This window comes from Leiobunum rupestre, chromosome 11 (assembly GCF_980474605.1).
Source record: "Leiobunum rupestre chromosome 11, qqLeiRupe1.1.hap1, whole genome shotgun sequence".
NCBI classification, from domain to species: Eukaryota; Metazoa; Arthropoda; class Arachnida; order Opiliones; family Sclerosomatidae; genus Leiobunum; species Leiobunum rupestre.
Genome location: NC_143394.1, coordinates 29,373,272 through 29,393,028, shown reverse-complemented (window position 1 = coordinate 29,393,028; position 19,757 = coordinate 29,373,272). Strand labels below are relative to the sequence as shown.

General features: G+C 36.8%; 3 protein-coding genes across 6 annotated transcripts; 2 read left to right on the top strand and 1 right to left on the bottom strand.

The window, feature by feature from the left end:
* Nucleotides 1-7,378: 7,378 nt before the first annotated feature.
* LOC149922179 (abl interactor 2-like) lies at nucleotides 7,379-10,843 on the top strand. Of its 2 annotated transcripts, XM_090163580.1 has the most exons (6): nucleotides 7,380-7,562; nucleotides 7,632-8,304; nucleotides 8,371-8,793; nucleotides 8,976-9,017; nucleotides 9,350-9,484; nucleotides 10,458-10,842. In XM_090163580.1, exons 2-6 carry the CDS (start codon nucleotides 7,650-7,652, stop codon nucleotides 10,619-10,621), a joined length of 1,419 nt encoding a protein of 472 aa, XP_090019706.1. In that variant the 5' UTR covers nucleotides 7,380-7,562; nucleotides 7,632-7,649; the 3' UTR covers nucleotides 10,622-10,842. The 2 variants fall into 2 exon arrangements, with proteins under 2 accessions (XP_090019707.1, XP_090019706.1); XM_090163581.1 differs by lacking the exon at nucleotides 8,976-9,017 and having other exon boundaries at nucleotides 7,379-7,562; nucleotides 10,458-10,843.
* A 61-nt stretch (nucleotides 10,844-10,904) lies between these two features.
* On the bottom strand, nucleotides 10,905-14,413 carry LOC149922178 (proline-serine-threonine phosphatase-interacting protein 1-like). Its single transcript, XM_090162886.1, has 11 exons — nucleotides 14,097-14,413; nucleotides 13,902-14,002; nucleotides 13,721-13,795; nucleotides 13,450-13,654; nucleotides 13,172-13,276; nucleotides 12,975-13,100; nucleotides 12,807-12,905; nucleotides 12,644-12,740; nucleotides 12,416-12,575; nucleotides 12,207-12,336; nucleotides 10,905-12,144 (listed from the first exon to the last, which is right to left on the bottom strand). Exons 1-11 carry the CDS (start codon nucleotides 14,121-14,123, stop codon nucleotides 11,992-11,994), a joined length of 1,278 nt encoding a protein of 425 aa, XP_090019012.1. The 5' UTR covers nucleotides 14,124-14,413; the 3' UTR covers nucleotides 10,905-11,991.
* A 444-nt stretch (nucleotides 14,414-14,857) lies between these two features.
* On the top strand, nucleotides 14,858-18,146 carry LOC149922177 (uncharacterized). 3 transcript variants are annotated; one of them, XM_090162793.1, is made up of 5 exons: nucleotides 14,858-15,010; nucleotides 15,548-15,909; nucleotides 15,967-16,075; nucleotides 16,137-16,367; nucleotides 16,527-18,146. In XM_090162793.1, exons 2-5 carry the CDS (start codon nucleotides 15,587-15,589, stop codon nucleotides 16,641-16,643), a joined length of 780 nt encoding a protein of 259 aa, XP_090018919.1. In that variant the 5' UTR covers nucleotides 14,858-15,010; nucleotides 15,548-15,586; the 3' UTR covers nucleotides 16,644-18,146. The 3 variants fall into 3 exon arrangements, with proteins under 3 accessions (XP_090018919.1, XP_090018918.1, XP_090018920.1); XM_090162792.1 differs by having other exon boundaries at nucleotides 14,859-15,006; nucleotides 16,527-18,144; XM_090162794.1 differs by lacking the exon at nucleotides 14,858-15,010 and adding an exon at nucleotides 15,077-15,204.
* Nucleotides 18,147-19,757: the final 1,611 nt, after the last annotated feature.

The following is a 19,757-nucleotide window of genomic DNA, read 5'->3' as shown; positions in this document are numbered from 1 at the left end:
GTAAATGGCGAAGAGCAGGGGGGCCAATATCGAGCCCTGTGGCACCCCACTTTTAACAGGACGAGAAGAGGACTTAGCACCTCTAATGACAACCCGTTGAGAACGTTGGGTCAGGGGGTAGCCTGAGATATCCGCTGCCTGGAGACTCCGGAAAATTTGGTGATGGGGGACGGTATCGAAGGCCTTCTGTATGTCGAGGTAAATCACGTCAACGGCGTGCCCAGATTCCAGGGCAGAGGTCCAGGAGTTTGATGCTTCCAAAAGGTTCGTGGTACAAGACCGTTTGGGTAGAAAGCCGTGTTGATTTTTCGAGAAGAATGACGAAGCCACCAGGTTTTGCAATAGAAAGTCTTTGACAAGTGATTCTAGGAGTTTGACCACCTGACTAGTAAGACTGATGGGCCGGTAATTTTGCGGTTTGGTTGGGTCCCCTTTCTTTGGGATAGGAGTGACGTAGGCCGTGCGCCAGTCTTCGGGAACAAGACCCGTGCTCAAACTTAAGTTGAATATGTACGTCAAAGGGCCGGCAATATTGGTTGCAGTACGTTTTAAAAGGTTGGGGTGAATGTTATCAGGGCCAGGTGCCTTAGCTGAATTTAGGCCTTTCAATTTTTTCAGTCTTTTTTCTTTGATATGAGCTAGCTAGGTAACATATAATTGCATAACATTAGCTTACAAGAGTGACAGAATTAGATAGCAAAGGCTAAGTTACAACAATTATTCAAAAGATAATCTATCATCTCGTAAAATAACAAAGAAATGCTGTATTTACCGGGGCGATTCTGTAAAAAATCGAATGAGAATTCGATCTCGATATCCTATGGGGGGCGATTCTGTAAAAAATTGAATGGGAATTCGATATCGATAACCTATACCATGTCGAAATCGACTTCGACAATTTGCATTGATTTATGCTTATTCGAAATCTTTACCGAATACCATTCGTCGAGATCTCGAAGTTCGAAATCTAGTTTTCGATCGAAAATTGGATTTCGAATATTTACAGAATAGGCCCCCTGGTGTAACTTCAGGGTAAATATATTATTTTAACATTTTAAATTAAATAATATTAAGTTAAAATATATTATAAGCTCAATAAATTATAATTTTAGGTTTCAACAAGTTTTAAGCTCTCTTTTTAAACCTAAAATAATAATAATAATAATAATAATCAGCTAGGCTAATACCCAAGGCACCGCCCTAGGCCTAAGCAAGGAGAGTCTAATAAACCCTCCTTGGCCTAAGTCATCGAGCGACTTTTAAAGCCTTTAATTCAGGTGGCCGGGTTACAATGCGTAGGAGGGTGGTGGCAAGCCCTGCAGGCCACGCGAGCCAACAGCTCCCTACACTAACTATTACCGTTAACCTCAACAAGTTTTTGTGGAAGGGGAAACCGAAGATCTCGGGGGAAAACCCCTTAAATCAGTGGGGAGAGAACTTGCAAACTCAACGTGGAAGGAGTTGTTCCGAGTTTCCACCCAGTGCCACAAGCTGGGATCGAACCCGGCTCCTCTTGCTGCGAGGCGAAAGTGCTAACCACTCCGCCAGGGTCTTTTTTTTTGCTCGGAAAAGTGTTTTTTTTCAAAAACTATTTATAGTACCGATTTCAAATTTGGAAGGTCAATTCTCTATACTGGGGGACATCAGTTTGAGAAATTTGAGCGTTTTCGGTAATGTTTTTCACCAATTTTGAAAAATTATTTTTCGACCACTAGGTGCGAGATAAAACATTTCTATTATAAAGTTGTAGGCCGTCATCGAAAACCCTTAAAAATTGTTCACTCGACGAAAAACAACTTATTTATCAGTGAAAATTCGAGCTTGAAAAATTTACAAGTTGGTGAAGCCAAATTACGATTGTTTGAAACGATAATTGAAAAGGGAACAAGTCTAATACAAACGTAGTAGAGTTTTCACACTTGAAAAAATGTACACGTTTGGTTTTTAAATGCAGATATTTTATTCACATAAATTTTTACAAAACATTTTCAATAATATCACCATTGGCTGCAACACAGGTTTGTGCGCGGACAATTAAGTTCTCAAACGCTTTCTCTACCATTTCTGGTGTGACGTCTCGGCAAGCACTGATTATTCGTCTAATGAGTTCCTCCCTAGTTTCAATGGGCGTGGCGTATACCTTTGCTTTAACGAATCCCCAGAGAAAATAATCCAGCGGTGTTAGGTCAGGTGACTTTGCTGGCCAATGCACTGGACCATTTCTCCCTATCCACCTTTCAGGAAACTCGTTGTTGAGGTGCTCAGTTACTTGCCGGGAAAAATGCGTAGGGGCGCCATCTTGCTGAAACCACAACTGACGTCTTTCAGCCAATGGAAGGTCGTCGATTGCGTCACTCAGTTCGTTCTGTAGAAAATGTAAATACCTTTGGCCGTTGAGGTTCGTCGGCAGGAAAAAGGGACCAATCAAACGGTTTCCAACAAGTCCAACCCAAACATTGACCCGTTCAAATTGAACCTGGTGATGATATTCAAAACCCCAATGTGGGTTGATGTCAGACCAAAGATGGCTGTTTTGATGATTAAAGGGCCCATCTTTAGAAAATGACGCTTCGTCGGAGAACAAAACATGGCGCAAAAATTGTCTATCTTCTTGGACAGCATTTAGTAACCAGTTGCTAAATTCATAACGTCTTTGATGGTCTCCGTCAATTAGTCCTTGGTGGAGCGTAGCTCTGTATGGGTGATAGCGATTCTTACGAAGAATTTTCCACACACGATTTGCAGAACAACCCAAATCAGCAGCGGCGTTAGCGCAACTGTGACGAGGATATGCCACAAAGTACGCGAGTACATTGTTCTCGAAGTCTAAATCCGGTTGACCCAATCCGCGAAACCTAGGTTGCAAGTTACCAAATTGATTGAAATCGTGAATTGCTCGTCTTACTGTATTTACAGATGGTGCTCCATTTGGATGTCTTTCTGCGAAGATTTCAGTCACTCTTCTAAGGTTTTGCGCTGCTTCTCCATAGTAAATGGCAACTATCTCGGTACGCTCAGCTACTGAATAACGAGGCATTGTTCGAAATATTATCAAACACTGATAATAATCTCCCAAAGTTTTCGTTTAAATACCCAATGCATGTTTAGGATTGACCTATAGCCTCGTGTTTTTTAAATCCGGTCGTTTTTTTAACCAAAGTTTCAACTGGATTAGGTAATTCGGTTTCAATTATCGTTTCAAACAATCGTAATTTGGCTTCACCAACTTGTAAATTTTTCAAGCTCGAATTTTCACTGATAAATAAATTGTTTTTCGTCGAGTGAACAATTTTTAAGGGTTTTCGATGACGGCCTACAACTTTATAATAGAAATTTTTTATCTCGCACCTAGTGGTCGAAAAATAATTTTTCAAAATTGGTGAAAAACATTACCGAAAACGCTCAAATTTCTCAAACTGATGTCCCCCGGTATAGAGAATTGACCTTCCAAATTTGAAATCGGTACTATAAATAGTTTTTGAAAAAAAACACTTTTCCGAGCAAAAAAAAAGACCCTGTATATACTATTAATGAAGATTTGTTATTATTAAAGATTTATAAAGTTTAAGAGAGGCATTATTTACGCATCAAAACGCTCTGAATACCTCTACAGCCTTCAAAACTAAAGGTTTAAAGGTTTTTATTCTAATATGGCGCCTTCGCGTAAAAATCTCGTATCTTTTTCTTCATTTAATATTTATAAGGTAATATTTTTTTAAACTATGAATTAAACATAAATATATTGTTAAAAGATAGTGTAACTTACCATACCTTTTTTTTTTCTAAAAAGGAAAGGGGAAAACCGAAGAAAAAACATTTTTCTGCGATTTCGCTTGTGTTCCCCGCCTTTGGCGATAGTAGGTTTTTGGTCGTATGTACTACTACATATAATATAATACTTTATTGTCAGGATAGAGAAAGTGAAATACACTTATTGAGCTCCTGAGTACGCACTTATATTACGTACACCATGCATTCAAACATGGAACAAAATAATACAAAACAAGATTACCAACGCAAGACAGAGATATAGATAAAAAAATAAACATGGGGAGCGAGGGGTTGATGAGACGGGAAAAAATACGGATAATAAAACAAACTAAGCGGAACAGTATAAAAAAAAATTGTACAGACAAGGACAGGTGAATTGGGGAAGCTAAAGAGATTAAGCGGGAAATAATACAACACACTATACAATAATATAAAACTAATTCAGATATTTACAAGGGGGAAACGGGGAATGACTAGAAGGTCCAGCCACGAAACTTGTCCAACCGAGGATTTAGTTTTGACGGCAGAGGGGAGCTCATTCCAGTGATTAATAATACGTTGAGTAAAAAAGACTCGTCTGGATAGACAGCTGCACCTGATTTTGTACAGGGTTGGTGCTTTTCGACCCGACCACTTAATTGTAAAGAACTGGTCGGCCGTCAAGTCATAGAAACCATGGACAATCTTGAAAGTTTCAATGAGGTCAGTACGAAGGCGGCGATCAGAAAGGGATAAAAGGCCCAGGCGCTTAAGGCGGTTAGGATAAGGGAGGGTACGCAAACCCGGGACCAGTTTCTTGGCTTTCTTCCGCACCCGTTCCAATCTATCAACGTCTTTAACAAGGTGAGGAGACCAAATGCTCGAGCAATAGTCGAGATGAGGACGGACATAAGCACTATACAAAATCTTAAACGATTTAGCACTAAAAAAAGAGAAAGAGCGCCTTAATAGATAAAGGGCTCTCATTCCCCGGGCTGCCAGCTTTGCTGTGAGCGTCCCCCAACATTCTGCCCGAGAGCATCACCCCCAAATCACGAATGATATTTTGAGATTCGATTAGTCTGCCACCAGGACAATACTGGAAGAGGGGGTTGTTACTCCCACAATGCAGAACTCATGATTTGGTGGAGTTGAAACTCATACCGTTCGAGCCCACCCAATAATCCAATGCATTGACATCGGATTGAAGTAAAAGAGCATCAGACACCGAGGTAATTCCACGGCCAACCTCGCTGTCATCAGCAAAAAGTTTCAAAAACGACTCCTTGACCACAAGGGGGATATCATTGACAAAAATGACAAAAGGTGTGGGGCCCAAAACAGACCCCTGGGGAACGCCACTAGTGACCGAGCACCAGGACGAGGTGACGCCATGAAGAACAACACGCTGAGACCTATTACTTAGGAAATCAGCAATCCAGTTAACAATGATTGGGGGAACCTCTAAGAACTCCAATTTGCGAATAAGTAGGGAGTGGGGGACTGTGTCAAATGCTTTCCGTAGGTCTAAGTAGATAAGGTCAACGGCGTCCCCATTATCAAGACAGCGCGTGACAGCCTCCATAGTCGAGAGCAGATTCGTGAAGCAGGAGCGTCGGAGGAGAAAGCCATGTTGCGCATTTGAAAAGAACGACCGTTTTGAAAGGAAAGACACAAGAGTGTCACGAACATGTGTTTCGAGCTCTTTACTGGGGAGACAGGTCAAACTAATAGCTCGGAAATTGTCTACCGAGCAAGAATTGGGGGACTTTTTGATGGCAGTGACATTTGCCTGTTTCCAAATGCACGGTAGCCGACCCGACGCAATAGAGAGTGTAAATATCGATAATAGAGGGGATGCGAGAATGGCAGCGCCCTCTTTGAGAAGACGGGGATGAAGATCATCAGGCCCAGGGGATTTACTAATGGATAATCTATTAAGATAACGCTTTACAGTGGCATAAGAAAGACCAAAGTCTGTGGGGCAAGAAACTTCATACGTGGAGGGATTGTAGTCAACAGACGAGAAAACGTCTCCCAACAGGACCGCTTCAGGATGAGACTCAACTGAAAAAACAGATTGGAAGAAACTGTTCAGGGCCTCCACAATTTCAGACGGGTCACGGATGACCGTCCCAACCGAGTTCTCTACCACTATTAGTGGGATTTTAGGCTTAATGGAGCGTGCAATAGAAATAGAAATTAGACTAGAAGCACGATTGGGCGGGGACGTACCAGCTAGAAGGCTGCCATCAGAGTGGAATCGCGATAGTCGCGCCATCTCATAGTAACAATTTAAACTAAATAAGTAAATATGGTCACGTGGAATAACATAAAACAGATCGTAGGCAACGTATTAAAAACTTTTTTTTATTTATCTATTTTTTATTTATTAAGTTATTTAAACAGCTTTAGGAAAATCATAAAAATCTCAAGAATCTACTATATCTACCGTGTCACCCTTAAAGTCACACGTTAACTTTGCGCAATCATTGTAAGTCTGAAATACCACAAATCATCACAGTTTAACTAAATTTTAATTATTTCAGTGTGGTTTAAAATATGCCTACATGAGATTCCAAAATCTTGGTTTCAGTGTCTTTTAAACTATCATAAGTATTAGTCGAGTCAAATTGAGTGGTTTCCGGTAGTTCACTTTTTCCGTAAGTTTTCTGAAATAACCTCGAATAAATAGGGAAACTAAATTACAATTACCAAAATCAATAAATTGGCATACTCTAGAAGATGTAAATATGCTTTGTTCTTGAATAGATATTTTTGGGAGCTCTTTCAAATTCTGGTTTTAATAAAGAATTATTCATATTTCAGTTAGTTTTTATTTCAGAATGTATAGGGTAATTTTTAGTTGTGTAGGTACAGCATTTGCTTTCAAATGGTGCCTTCCATTTTGAAAGTAAATTTCATCCGGCAGAAAATGTTTACTACATACAAAGTCATATGAAGTAATTGAAGATGGAGTCCAATTTTCACGATTTACCGCTAAAACCCATTTTCCTAGTAATTCAGCATTTCTCAGAGGAAATCTTAGTGTAAAAAAATCTCTTATTCCGAGATTATTATAAAATATTTACTATAATATTACATACTTATGAAATGATAATTTTATTTCTTTCCCAGATCTCTCTTTACAATGTGAAAACGCGCAGTTTGTAACCATTTTTGCGGATATGCTTTTAGACGCAAAAGTTTAAACACGAAAAGACCGCCGCTGCGCACGACGTGATGCGCAGTGGATCACCTTTTTTTTATCTCTTCGAAATTCGCGTCGTAGCCATGGCGACAATGTTTAATGCGTTTGTGAGATGGCGCGTACATCGCGATTCCACCCTAATGTCAGCCTTCTAGCTCGCCTGTTTCCCTTGGGATTGGCGGAAAGGGCAGTGCTTCTAGTCTAATTTCTATTTCTATGGTATGGTACTATGTAGCGTCCCTATCGGGATTATTCATACACGCAAATTAACATTAGATGCGAGCAGAGATAATTTAACTCCGCCTCTTTAGGGAGGTTACAAAAGCATCATACCGGAAACCGACCTGGTCTGTTATTTCGATCACGTGGTTTTAAGAGCGACAATTCAACCACCACTTTCCGCTCCCTATCTAAATTCTTTCTGATGCGAGGCAATTGACGGGGCCGCTAAAGCACGGTACACGCGATTGAAGTTGGCCGTGCCGTGGGCTGATTAACCATTTTATGACTTTTGTAAAAAACTTTAGGGCAAGGCCCACACTATAACCATTTAGTTCATTAGAGATTCATTCTTGAATCTTTTAATTAATCCTAAAATTAGGTGATTATGATTTTATTTTGAACGTTTTTCATTATCATAGTATTTATGCATAATGTTTTATATTTTTAGCCTGTTTAAATTGTCAGGATGCCTGAAGTTATGGCTGATTTGTTGACGCTCATTGAGCAAGAAATTCCTGAAGGGAGGCAAAACCTGCAAGATAGTCATAGCAATTTGGAAAAAGTGGCTGAATACTGCGAAGCCAATTATTTCCAGTCTGAAAACAAACGAGCTGCGTTAGAGGAAACCAAAAATTACACTACCCAGTCTCTGGCGAGCGTTGCCTATCAAATAAACACATTAGCCTATAACCTTTTACACATGTTGGATCTACAAACAACACAAATGGCTGAAATGGAGTCACAAATCAATCACATTGCTCAGACAGTTATGATCCACAAAGAGAAAGTTGCTAGACGAGAAATTGGAATTCTGACTACTAACAAAGCTACTACCAGGCAACATAAAATTCTAGCTCCTGCCAACCCCGAAAGACCCATAAAATATATCCGCAAACCTATTGATTACACCGTTTTGGATGATGTTGGACATGGGCTTAGGTCATCAGCTTCTGGTAACACACCAAGAGCTAGACGTACACCATCTCAAGTTTCAGGAGTGGCATTAATGAATTCAGCCATACACGTTAACGGAGCTAATTTAGCCACTGCTGGACCAGCCCCAACTACTAAACCACCTACTCCACCTCAAACAGTTCGCTCAATTGGAAGTCTTTCAAGAGGTGAATTTTGCAGATGACATTTAATCATAAAAACAAACTGTTAATAATAATGCCTTCCCTCTCTAGGCTCTAGGGAATATAGGACTCCAGCCCCTCCGATCGCTCCTCCGACTGTTCCTAGCAACTACGCCCCTGGTTTAGGGCATTCGCGCACCCAAGAAGCCCGTCGTGGCAGTGGTTACTCCACTTTGCCGCCAATGCATGGCCATTACGGGCAACAATTGCATCACACGTTGCAACATCCCCAACATTATCACTCGCAACATCACTCTCAGCACCAGACCCTTCAAGGTGGTGGAATAGCTCATCACGGAACACTTCAGCATCATTCCCAGTACCAACAACACCATATTATTCAGCAACAGTCTCCAGTACCACCTCAAATTGGAATGGTTCATCCTTTAACCCATATGTTGCCCCCGGCTCCTAATCCCCCACCACCTCCAGATATATCCACCATTCCTTCTCGGGAAAGAGACAGTCTTCCTGGTAAGTTTAGTTACATAATCAATTATTTCTTTGTACATCTTTTATATGTTAACAGTTTCCTTTAATAAGAATGATCTTTTAGCTACGCTCTTGTTATACCACTTCTGCCATTGTTTCCTTTTTATTACATATTCAGTTTGCAAGAAATCCTTTTAGTATTTTTATTTTCGCCTGCATTTTAGAACCTCCCCCTCCTCTTGGACTACTGGAGTTTGATCGATCTGGTAAGATTTTGCTCATTTTTTTTGGCTGTCAGACCTTTGCTTATTAATATTTTTTATTCATTAACATTGAAATCCAATTATTTGTAATGATAAGTGTACTAACACGAACGTTTATGAAAGTTATGTTTTTTGTGTTATTTCCCCCAAAATTCGTAGAAATATCCCCGTAATACCAGTTGTTAATCATAATTATTTGATAGAACCAAAGCCACTTATATTAAAACAATACCAAGACATTTAATTCATAATAAATATTTCAACTAGGTTTACAGAATCTACAATTCCCTTTTTCATTAAGTAAATTAATAAATAATTTAAACTAATTTTAACAGTCTCGCCACCGCTACCTCCACCCCCTCCAGAAGAAGAAAATTATCCTCCTCCCTCCCCACCAAGTTACGGAACTAGAGCCGGCTCAATCAGTGAGGATGCTGTATCCACCATTCCAAAAACTTATATTGAAAAAGGTGTGAAAAAGGAATTATAGTCTATAATAAACCCCCTTCAGGAGGAAGTATGAGAGCTTGATCAAACAATTAACAACAACAATACCATATAATTGTGGTGGACTGATTTTTTTATGCTTTACGCTATGGCCTATTTGTTGTGTAAACTTTTGTCTAGACTGAGAAGAGTCACACCGTCGTGGGTTCAAGTGCTGATGAGACTGAAATTTGTAATTTTGGTTTTTAATATTTTATTTGTCTGATAAAATCATATTATAGTTATAATTAGCCTTTTCAGTTTACATAGAGCCACGTAGTGGCAAATGCATGAAGCTCATAAACTGCTGGATTTTCGTCTGCTAAGCAGACGCTTTATTGGATAATCGTCTGCTTAGCAGACGAAAATCCAGCAGTTTCTGAGCTTCTCGCATTTGTCACTACGTGGCTCTTAGTAAACTGAAAAGGCTAATTGTGTACATTATAACGCGTTTTAAAATTTAATCTTCAGTTTTCTCTAGTTACAATCAGTCTTTCTATACTAAACTAAAATGCGTATTTGTTGCTAATCTTACCTTTAGTCCTTTAATAGGTGATTCTGAGATATAATATCGACAGATACATGTACAAAAGAGTTATTTTTGGGCATGCGCTCTTATATTAGTAGCTTATTATTATTATTATTATTATTATTTTTATGAAAGAGTGCGAATAAGTGATTCTGAAAGATAATATCGACAAATACATGTACAAAAGAGTTAATTATTTGGCCGCAATAAAAATACTCAAATACTTTAACTATACAACAGAAAGTAACGAAATCATGTAACCACCAATCTTTTTTAGAATCACCTATTATAGTTTATGGTAATACTCTGTTGTTTTTCTCAATTTTTTACATATGAGAGCTTTTATACTTTCCACCAAAGGAGGTTTGCTATACATATTTTTACTTTGATTCTTAAGAATTAGTGAAATTTTAATTTTTTATATTTAGTTATTGCTATATATGATTATCATGCTGATAAAGAAGATGAGCTCTCATTTTCTGAAAATTCCCTGATCTATGTTGTGAAGAAAAATGATGATGGATGGTACGAAGGTGTTTTGGAAGGAGTTACTGGCCTATTTCCTGGAAATTATGTGGAGCCGTGTATGTGAAATTTTTGTGAAATGTATATTTTCGCTTTAACTTGCGTATTAGGTAGTATTAGCAAATCTTGTATTGTAGAAATATATATAATACCCATATAGGATTTAGTCCAGTGTTTATTCTAATTATTTTTTTTAAACTTTTGATTAGTAAAATTGATAATTTTGTAGGAATTGTCGTGTACAGTGTAATAGTTTTCACTTTAAACTACTTCCATCTGGTCAAATATATGTATCTTTCTGCTTTGAAATATAAATTGTACAATATACTTTATAAGTCGATCTTAAGAAATATTTTAATTTTTTATTAAGCTCACATTGATCAAATAATTCAAATGACTTAGTATTAATTACAATAGATTTAGGAACTAGATCTCGTAAATTTCTTTATCACTATTTGAAATAACTGGGTTTTTTTAATTTTTATTATTACAGGGTTGCCACGCGTCAGGGAAAAGTCAGGGAATTTAAAAATGATCCTATAAAGTCAGGGAATTTTAAGAATTTGTGTCAGGGAATTCAATTTTATCATGACAGTTTTTGAAGGTAATTTTTCTCTAGTTATCTGACCGATTCTATGATTATTATTTAGTTCCTTTAGAGTTTTTTTTTAACGTTGCAATAATACTTTTGTACTGAAATGTAGGTTGATTTCAATTTAAAACTTCTGATAAAAGTAAAATTTAAAGCTAAAAATTGTCTAATTTTGGCTTTAAAAAGTCAGGGAAAATCTCTTAAAATGGTCAGGGAATTTGAATCTGAAAATATTGTGGCAACCCTGTATTATTACTATTATTATGAATATATCATTGTCTTTGTATGAGTAGACAAGGTATAATGAAAGACATAATGCGTTGCTTTAAAAATTAGATAAACGTCTGGTGGGAGAGGGGAGTTCTATGAACTTCTACGACATCATGAATTTTTAATCATAGAAGACGCTATTGTAATACAATTATGCCTATTATTTACAAAGCCAGTCTTGGAAATAAGATTTTTCAAAAAACTGGTCATGTGAACACCGGAAAATGTGCTTAAAAATTATTAACTGGTCAAGACTATTCCTTTATTTTTTGCAATACTGCCAGTTGCCAGGCTACCAGGAAATTCTTTCCGTGTTAGACGTGAAATTACTCCATTGAATTTGTTTTTAGCTATAGGCAGTTAAGTGGATCATCTATATTGAACTACTATTTTCAAATGAAAAATAAACAAAATGACCAGTGAACACCCCTTTCCCCCATTAGACACTACCTTTAATTTCTCTTGAATACATCTAGGTATTGTCAAGGCGCCAAATAAATTGAACTTGGCCCGACGCCATCGCCTTATTTCCAAGACTGGTATGGGGTAGATTTTTTACCAAAACATAATAATAGTTATACTACATCAGTATGGGCACCATATTCCAATTTTTCGGAAGGAAAATAACCCATTTCACCGTTTTGTTTCTTAATCTGCCACCATTCTCTGTTAGTTTGATTTGTAACTTTAACGTATTCGTCCTTGGTCAACGATATTTCGAAGGAACTCTTAATACAAATAATAGGTAAGAAATTATAAACGCCTATGAATATTAAACTTAATTAATTACTTGCGCCTCGTAATCTTCCAAAACTCGCCACGCGAATTCTTCAAATGTGTCTACGGTAGCTTCGTAGAGGTCATTTTCTACTGAGGTGGATTCGGGAATGTCACGATGACTGTTAACATTTTCTGGTTCACTGATAATTATTTTTGAAAAGCTATTTAATTAGTACGGTTGAGAAAAACGTTTACAATAAACAAAAACTTTAAGCCTACTAAATTTCCGGAGTCGTTTCAGCCGGTTTTTTAGTTTTGGCATTTTTATCAACCACCGCGTAAATTGGTTCTTGCTTCTCTGACTGTGTCACTGATGTAGTAGTCAGAGTAGTATTTGGCACGTAACTGTCGCTTCTGTAGGATTCGTATATCATTGGCACTGTAAATGTAGGTTTAAATACGGATTTTAGGTTAGTGATAAAATAATAAGTACTTAGACTGATATACTTGGCTTATGCTGTCCAGTTTTATTTTCTTTAATGAAAAGTTGAATGTCTTGGTTCAAGTCTAGCTTTTCTAATATATTTCTGATAGATTCTTGATTCTGAATCAAATAAATCGAAAATTTCAATTATCTTCCGTACAGTATAGCGTACAGTGCAAAATGTACGTCATCTTCTTTGGTCACGTATGCCGAGTACAGGTTGCTTGTTTGCCAAAATGAGTCCCTTAAAACTTTCATTCGATGTTTTTCCAATTCTTCAAATAACTATAAAGAGAGTATCGTATTATAAAACTTTGGAAAGTGGGAACTTTTCGGTGGAAAAGTGAAATGTACCTGGCAGGCGTTAATCGTGTCTTTCTCCCATTGTTGTCTTTGTTCTTCCAGTGCGGCTAGTGATTCCTTGTAAGCTGTATCGGCTTCGTTAACGCTGTCTAAACTCTTCGTGTGTTTCGTTTTTAACTATTTTTGAGAGAGAAAAAGATGGTTGCTTGATGCGGTAATAAGATCAGTAAATTATGTTAGGAAAATACCTTATCTATCTCTTTGGGATGAATATTAGCTTTTCCCATTTCAGCCAGTAGCGCTTGGCCAATTTGCTCAGATTGTTTACTTTTGTGAAAATAGTTTCTTTTCAGCTACAAAAAAAAATCCATACAAAGTTGGTCTCTCCACGTGCAAAATAACAGTTTGAATTTGGGGCCGCGAAAGTGAACGTTCATTGATTGGTTCTTTCTATCCAATCGCATTTCTGCAAGGCCTGCGCGGTACTATTTTTGGGTCTCTTGGGTGACGTAAAAACGAAACATACCTCGGACGTTTTCTTTAGTACGTTTTTCCGACAAATTTGCGTTTTTAAAATTTCTGCTTGAGCGTGCCTCCTTTTCTGTTGATCAATTTCTAGTTTTTCTTGCAGACAATTAGCTTCTTTGATTAAATCGTTTGCCAAATTGATGTTGTCTAATCCGACCAATTCGCTTCTAGCACTTAGTTCGTCCCACGCCTGACGCAAACCCCTTACAAAAAATAAACAACGAATATACATCCTAATTAAATTGCGCCTAATTAAAAATTAGACTAACCCCGATTCGTCTTTACCACCGCATATTTTCGAAAGTTTGACTAGCGCTTTTCCATATATTTCCTGAGCATGGGCTCTAGGGATAAATGTTTACGATAAGCTATTTTTAATCTTATTTCGACTCACCAAAAAAACAATCTTCTAAGATACATCGCTAATTTTTCCGCTTCTGATTCTCTTACCTGTGTCTCAAAAACTCTATGTACTCTTTCCACATTTGTTTCCCAACTTTTAATTTTCGGCAGAGCACCTCGAAACCCGAAAAATCGGTGCTGTTTTCATTCTAGAAAAAGATTGAAATAAAAACCATCGAAATTTAAACATTACGTAAAACCTAGTGTTCGTAGCGCGTCGAACGCGATCGCGTATTTTATTACCCAAAAACACGTTGAAAACGATTCCATCTTAACACTTTCAGAACTATTTGAAACATTTAGTAAATGGGGACTCAAGATGAGCCTCGAAATACGAGATAAGATAATTTCTAGATGAAATTCCCGGTATAATAGAGCCGCCGCGACTTGGGACTTCCTTCCTGCGGGTTTTTAGTACACTGTTGTTTTATCAAGTTTTTTCGCTGAATCAACGTACCAAGTACAGGTGCTCATTTCTAACCGGAGAAAGCAGCTGTGTTTTGTGCCAGTACCTTCTCCTCCGCCATGAAACACGAGATATCGAAGTTGCGCCAATATCTACCTATTAATTCGCCGCCGTTTTAATGTCTTTTCTTTATATATGGAGTCATTCTAGGCGAGAATGCAAATTTATTTTCTGGGGGGAATGTAAATTTCGTAATTTATGCGATAATGTGAAACGTACTTTTATAACTTGACAGCGAGTTTATTAATTTACGATTCGGGTAAATGTTTTTAAAATAAAGCTATTGCATTTATTATAAATTGGTATTTTCACATTAAATTAAAAATATTCGGTTAACGTTGTTTGAAATTATAATTGATCGAATAATTTTCCTTTAATTTGATGTTTTACGTCATTTCGTTAACACCAATTTTGAATTTAGCGCCAAATGTTTAACGGATGACAAATTTATGGACAATAATGACTTCATCGCGACGATCCGATGAACCTGGTAATTTACCGCTGCCGCCACTAGGGAATTTTTTCCTTATCCCTTTACCACACTCTTTCACTTGAGTTACAAGTGTCAAATTATCCAATTCGTTGATTTGACAGATGCAGAGAATATTTTCAATTTGTCGCTGTTATATTTTCATTCTATTTAACGTCATTTAATAAATCTGGAGAGCGTTAAACGTTAAAACTGCCGTGAGTAAGCATATTTTTTAAATATTAACCTTTGTTTTGTTAATTTTTAAGCCTTTGTTCGTTGCATGACGTAATTTGATTGGTGGGCCTTTGCGGTCGGTTTTCGCTATGGCGGGGGTTGTGCGCCCAAGTTTTCGTTCGTTAACTATTAGGAAGGTTAACAATTTCAGAATGCGTATATAACACTGTCATCACTTGGTAAAACGCCTTCAAAGCACTGTGGTATTCTAAATATACCATTCCTTATGGAATTTTGAAAGCAGATCGTTTTTATGTTCTTAGTTTCATTATCTTTTTAATCAAAATTATATACACTTGGGGGCGCTATTGTAATATAGAGGTAAATTGGCTTCACTAACCTTTCTTCAATCACCCCTGACATAAGCCTAGATACAGCTTTGAGACCTATCTATTGTTTCTTTATCATTGATTGACCAAGAGACCATGTAACATTTGTAGGGAAAATTTTTTTAGTATCGGTCTTATTAGGTTCTTGGAACTACTTGCGCCTAAAAATAAGTAACTTTTTACACTGTTGCAGAAAACATCATTGATAGTCATTTCCACTGCATGTTTTTCAATGGCTAAACCAGAAGAAACACCAATAGGTGAAGATGTCACGGGTGCTAATGGTGATTCAAGATCACATTCCACATCAAGTAGTCTTCAGAATGGAACAAATCATGTAGTTGATGGAACCAATGGTACTCTAAACCTGCGTATCCCTTCAAATTTCTCTGGCATTCTGCACATCAATCACCATCACGCTGTGCAAAATACGGAAGAGCTTCAGTATGAAGGCCAAGAACTCTTTGTAGATTTTTTGCAGGTTGAATTTCAATCTCAACATGTTGATGTGCCTACCGAAATCCAGCAATACGTGGCTCAAGAACATACTCAAAGGTTTTCCTAAGAAAATCTGAATATAAAACTTATCATTAATTCAGTATTTCTATTCAGAGCTCCTAGGAATATGGCACAACATGGTTCGGTCCTTCGTCAACTTGCAGATGAGTTTGCTCAAAGTGAAGGGCGAAAAAGAGTTCGTAATGAAGCGCACAAAGTCATGGTAAGGAGACAAATCCAAAATATATAATGAAGATGTAAATTAATTTAAATTGAATTTTCAGCAACACATCGACCACATTACAGCTGAAGAGTTCCAGGAGTTCTTAAGTCACTTTTTTGTAGATGACAGAAACCCTTGGGAACGCATTGTGACGCTATTCTTCTTTTGCAGCGATATGATCATAACAGCAATCAAAAATAAGCTGTTTGACATAACAAAAAAATTTATAAGGTGGTCTATCGAGTTTATTCTAAAGAAAGTTTGCGACTGGGTTGCTAAATACGGTGGATGGGTATGTAGCATTACTTCTTACATTTGTGTTCTGTTTTGCTTTTACTGTGCACATCCCCCTTTTAAGTAAGTGTGTTCTGGTTTGTTTGTGTGGAAAAACATTTTGCTCGCATCAATTAAACTTGTTTATAATTATTAAAAGTGTATTTATTTTTATTAGAATGCTGTCTTGGGGTCCATGACCAAAATGACCTTAAACACAATCTCCTTGATTGGAGCTCTGGCGGTTGCTAGTTTAGCCATTGTAGGTGGCTTTTATTTGTGGAAACACAAATGAGTGTTATAAGTGTTTTAGATAAACTAAAAATTTTGTTCAAATATTTCTCCAATACCCTACATATTTAGTTTCAAAGGGTATTTAAAGGTCTAAATTAACCGCATTGTGCCTTGTTCAAAAGGGAAGTCATTCCATAAAATGTTGAATTTTTGAAATATTTTACAAAAAAAAAACTTTTTGATTGTCTATAAACTTTAATAATAATTTTTCGAAGACTTTTACACATTTTACCATTTTTTTTAATGGAAATCAACTTAAGACCAGTTTTTTCCTTATTAATAAGGGTATTAAAATAACTTTAGTTTTTATATAAATGGTTCAAAGTAACCCTGGTTGTTAAAAGTTTTCAAACTGTCCAAAATATTTTGCTGGTTGTACAAAAAAAAGTGAAGCAAATTTACCAGTCCTAGTCCTTTTAAGTAGATTTACTTTTGAATGATTTGCTCATTTTGGCATGTTTTTTGTATAATTGCATTAAACATGTTAGGAGATTTAAAGTCATTTTTGACATTTTAAATTGATTATTAATCAAAATATGTGTAATTTAAATATGCCTTCTTTATTGGAATTTTTCTATGTCTTTAAACTAAAATATGTTTGGACCATATTCTGCCAATACTTTTATGCAAAAAAACCTTAAAATAATTGACAAAAAATTCCAGCTGTACAATTATATTTGTACTCATTACTATCACTGTCATCAGTATTTTTGCACATTATGATTAAATTGTTAATCATACTTAAAGCTTGTGCCTTAGTGAATTCCAGTTTCATTTTAACTTTAAATTTAAAGTAATTCTGAACATTAAATTAAATCATTAAAGTTAAGTCGTAAAGGTTCCTGGCCCAATTTTAAAATCTACTTATTTTTAAAATTAATACCAAAGTTGATGATTACTTAATTAAAATATCTGAAACATTGACAAGATACTTTTCCATCTTTTTGTGAAATTGGTTTGCTATCATTACTTTTTCCCAGTTCTATTTAAAGTATTTAAAAAGTATGAGGCGCCACTATTTATTTCAATTGTTTAATTTTTTTTTATTTCACAGAATAAGAAATAGTTATTCCGAAAACCTTTTAATTTTTGTAGAAAAACTGTGATAGAAAGAAATTGGTGTGATTTTATGATTTTGCCAGAATCAATGCATTCCTAAGACTGTTTCAGAGGCATTATTGACTTATGCTTTTTGAAAATTAGTCAAATTGCCTTGATGCTTTTTCTGAATTAGTCAAATTGTATTGATTATCTCCACAAAATTAAATTACTCCACACTAAGAATAAAGTCTAATACAATTTTCTCATGAATGTAGTAATTTCTAACAGAAATGAATAAATTCATGTTTGTATATCCCCCCCAATATCTGACTTCCACAGTTTTCAATATTGTGCCATTTTGTTTTACTACGAAATTACTATTTGTGTATTTTAATTTTTTGGCTCATTATTTTTGTAAATAGTCCAGCTAGATTTGGACTTCTTTCTACAAAAAAATATAATGTAGTTTATAGTGTTGTAATTGTGTTTTTTTCTTATTCTACTGGACCAGTTAAGATGTTTAGATAGTTTTATTTAACATTTGATGCATCATGGGTATTAGAGATATTTAAAGTTGATTTTCCCCATCGAGACTCCATATGCTCGGGTATGGTGGTATTTGAAAGTTTTAGCAAATCATAGAAATCAGGTATAAAAGTTGGCATGGTCCTTATTTGGGGTCCCAACATGGCCTAGTAGAAAAAGTGATGATTACTATTGTATCTTGAAGGACTGGTCAGTGGCGTAGCCAGAGATTCTTCAAGGGGGTCGAAGAATTTGAAGGTTAAGAGGGTGATCGAGAAGGGGGGAAATATAGTACAGTCAAACGTAGGCCCAAGGGGGGTCTGGGCCTGGAAATTACTCCCCCCTTGTCTATGCCACTGCAGCATGTGGCGAATAGAGATGGGCGCCTAGTTGAACTTGAAATAACCTCTACATCTTTAGGTCTAATTTAATGGCTACTAGTCCCAAACATGTAAAAGTAATGTTGCGCGCATAAACATGATATTTATTTATTTATTTCATAAAGAGGTACATAATAATACGCCTAAGCCAATAAAAGCTTCTGTGGCGCGCGCCCTCTAAAAAAGAAACACAAAAAAAATTATTTTTGAAAAAAAAAAAAGACAATAAATTATAATTTTAAAAAAATCCTCATGCTTCCTATCACACAAATATAGATATATATATACACACACACACACATATATATATATATATATATATATATATACATATATGACAAGAAACATGAGGAAATAGTTAATTATCGTTAACCCAATCTATTAATTTAACACGAAAAGAACCCTTTGAATGACAGTTGAAGATATCTGGAGTCAGGGAGTTCCAGTCACTTATAGCGTTTTCCATTGGGAACCTCCGAGCACTCCCGGAGTGCTCCAAAATCAAAATCGTATTCCATTGAAAAAAAAAGGGGCAACTCCGAGAGGGAGGATTGTCTTCCATTGACCAAGGTACTCCCTCACGGAGTGCACCCGGAGTGCTCCCGAAAACGTTTCGTATTTCATTGGGAGCTACCAGGGCGAATCCTCCGAGCGCCTCCTACAGAGAGCAGTGACGTCATTCAACAAATCCGGATCACACTCGGAGGTTCCCAATGGAAAACGCTAGAGCCCGAAATATGAGGTGATGCCTCACGGCTTATAGGGCACACGCGGTTTGAAAAGTTTCCCAGAATGACCAAGGACAGGAATTCATACCTCTAACTTGGAATGGTTATCTCACCCGATTTCCGTCTCCATCTAGGGGACCGTTTTTTTCCATCATTTTGACGTCAGAGCATACGTGTTTTCTCATAAGATTTTCAATGGTATTAAATCCTAGTTTCAGATAATTTCGCTACGTGTTACTGCCATTTTTCCAAAATTTTCCCGCCGAGCGCGCGCTAAGCTTCTTACAAGGATGCTGGCGCGTTCATCCCTCCTACTTCGCCTCCCTTCCTATCCTCCTTGGAATGACCACGCGTACGGCTGGTATTATTCAGAGTAAATTTTTTTGAAAAGTTTAGGGAAACGTTGCCTTTCAAAATTTCGAAAATGTATACAAGGTCATT